This window comes from Salvelinus fontinalis, chromosome 40 (genome assembly GCF_029448725.1).
Source record: "Salvelinus fontinalis isolate EN_2023a chromosome 40, ASM2944872v1, whole genome shotgun sequence".
NCBI classification, from domain to species: Eukaryota; Metazoa; Chordata; class Actinopteri; order Salmoniformes; family Salmonidae; genus Salvelinus; species Salvelinus fontinalis.
Window position 1 is genome coordinate 11984715 of NC_074704.1, and position 2500 is coordinate 11987214.

At 42.3% G+C, this 2500-nt stretch overlaps 1 protein-coding gene across 2 annotated transcripts in view; it reads right to left on the minus strand.

The window, feature by feature from the left end:
• Window positions 1-2500, minus strand: part of LOC129839517 (adhesion G protein-coupled receptor E5-like) — a 42977-nt gene that overhangs the window by 27689 nt on the left and 12788 nt on the right. For both annotated transcript variants that reach the window (XM_055907024.1, XM_055907023.1), the window contains exons 2-3: window positions 414-650; window positions 86-220 (exon numbers count right to left, since the gene is read on the minus strand). In XM_055907024.1, the coding sequence (XP_055762999.1) occupies window positions 86-220; window positions 414-650 (372 nt within the window). The remainder of the gene's footprint in view (window positions 1-85; window positions 221-413; window positions 651-2500) is intronic.

Here is a 2500-nt window from a genome sequence, read left to right on the forward strand (position 1 = left end):
ACACACACACCCACCCACACATGCACACACACACACACACACACACACACACACACACACAATGATTCTCTCTTGTTGGACTCACCCTCACAGTGTCTAGTGACGTTGGTTAAGTTAGATCTGAAACCAGGTTGGCACTGGCAGATGTAGCCCCCGATGGTGTTGAGGCAAATGGTGTTGCTGCCACAAACCTGTGGTTTCTCCAGGCACTCATTGAGGTCTGAAGAGAGAAGGAAATATGGGGTGTGTTCGAAACGTTTTGCAACAAAAACACTTTTCTATTGGACAACTTCCTGAACAGAGAATATAAGGAGATACTACAAAAGCAATGTTTAAGTCCTTTGACATGTAGCATTTACACACACGCGCATGCACACACACACACACACCCACACACACATTTGAATACTCACCTTTACACTCCCCAGTGAGAGGAGTAAACTTGAAAGTCGTTGTGGATACAAACCCAGGTAGACAGTGACAGTAGAAGCTTCCAAATGTGTTGTAACACGTGGCATTACTTCCACAGGGTGGGGCACTGTCCCACTCATTACACTCATCTATATCATCACATCGTTGTCCCCCTTTGGCTGTTAAGCCCCTGGGGCAACCTCTGACCTCTAGGTTCCCCAGTAGAGTGAAATGAAGACCTGTGAGGAGAGAGAGAGAGAGAGAGAGAGAGAGAGAGAGAGAGAGAGAGAGAGAGAGAGAGAGAGAGAGAGAGAGAGAGAGAGAGAGAGAGAGAGAGAGAGAGAGAGAGAGAGAGAGAGAGAATTACTTAACCAAACAACTACTGGTGGGAGGCTTTCTGAAGCCTTTGGGGCCAATTGTGCTCTGCCCTATGGGACTCTCAATCACGGCCGGTTGTGAAACAGCCTGGAATCAAACCAGGGTGTCTGTAGTGACGCCTCTAGCACTGAGATGCAGTGCCTTAGACCGCTATGCCACTCGGGAGCCCAATCAATAGTGGTGTGCTGTGATTTCAAGATAGATTCCTCTGCTGTGTGGTTCTACACCCTGAGCGATCTTTCTAGATGAAACTAGATAAACAAAAAGTGTACAGCAGAGGTCGGCGCTCTCTGTCCAGCAGTTCCAACACCCTGGGAAAATGGTTGCACGTTTTCTAAACCCAGAGGCGTAATATGGAACGCTTGCAAAATAGACCAATCAGATCAGGCCAGGGTTTGGGGTTTGAGAAGTCAATGAGAGAAATAAAAAGTATTCATCGCCTACAACTGTGATCAGGGACTTCTATTGGAGAAGCAGTTTCAGTCTTCACACTGTACTGTCTTAGATGGTTGTGTGACGTCCAAAGCTTCAAACGTCATCAATCACATTATATTTTTACTTTGATAGAAACATCAATACTTTTGTATCAGATCAGACCAGTTTTGTCAATAAAAGTGACTTTGTCGCTATATTTAGCAAGTTTTCAGAACCATCCAGAAACTTTTATCAGTAAAATCTAGCTACAAATTTAGCTACTTTTCAGGCTGCCTTTTGGGAGTATTGACCTTAGAACTAGAATGAATAGAACGGAAGTCCCCATTCCAAGGCAATGATGACATAATGGGGTGGTCTGGCAGCCATTTTGAGTGTACCCATAACTACCGTAGGAAAGAAACACAGGTTAAGACAATGTAATAACCACTCTGAGCGGTGGAAAATAAACACATTCATGGGTCCAGCACCGGAGCAGAAATGACTGGAAGTGAATGTCAGTAGTACAGAACGTTTGAAATCAAAGTAAAAATGTAACACAATCATAGTGAATTTCAGCTAACTACTCAGCGAACACATAGCACTTATTTAAACATTTTTCAAATGATCTACAGCCACTTTATTACTTGATGTCCTGACCGCTGGTCAAGTTTTCAATGATAATCCTGTAGAATCAACAATGGTGCTGGTCCAATTAATTTTTTATTTCTAATTTGAAATAATTACATTGTCCTAACCTAGAACCCATGCCTGGATTCAGAATATACAGGTTAAAACTAAAGGATTATAATATCCCAGAACTCTTTGCGCCATTATTTAAGAAACGACCAGCCTCCGCATTCAGAATGACTGGGAGTGAATGTTAGCAGCACAGAAAGCTCGCCATCAAAGTGAAAAACGAACACAATCCTAGTGAACTTCAGCTAACTACTTAGCGAACACATAGCATCACTGCTTTACTGTCACTCTATTCATTTAGACGTTTTTTATTTACAGCCACTTTATTAGGGGATTTTCTGACCGCTGGTCACCATTTCTAATCCTGTAGAATCCATCAAATAGAGTACCACAGTATGAGTCATAACTCCCATCAGACTGCCGAATTGAGGCAATGGTAGGAATCTATGGATTAACTATCTAATGTTAGCTAAATAAAGTCATGAATTAATTGGATAAATGTCTTTAAATTGACAATTCCATGAACTGTCTTTTGCAAGTTTTAAATTGACACAATACCTGTTAGCAAAGGTGTTAGCTAGAGATGACGTGCAGGAGCTTG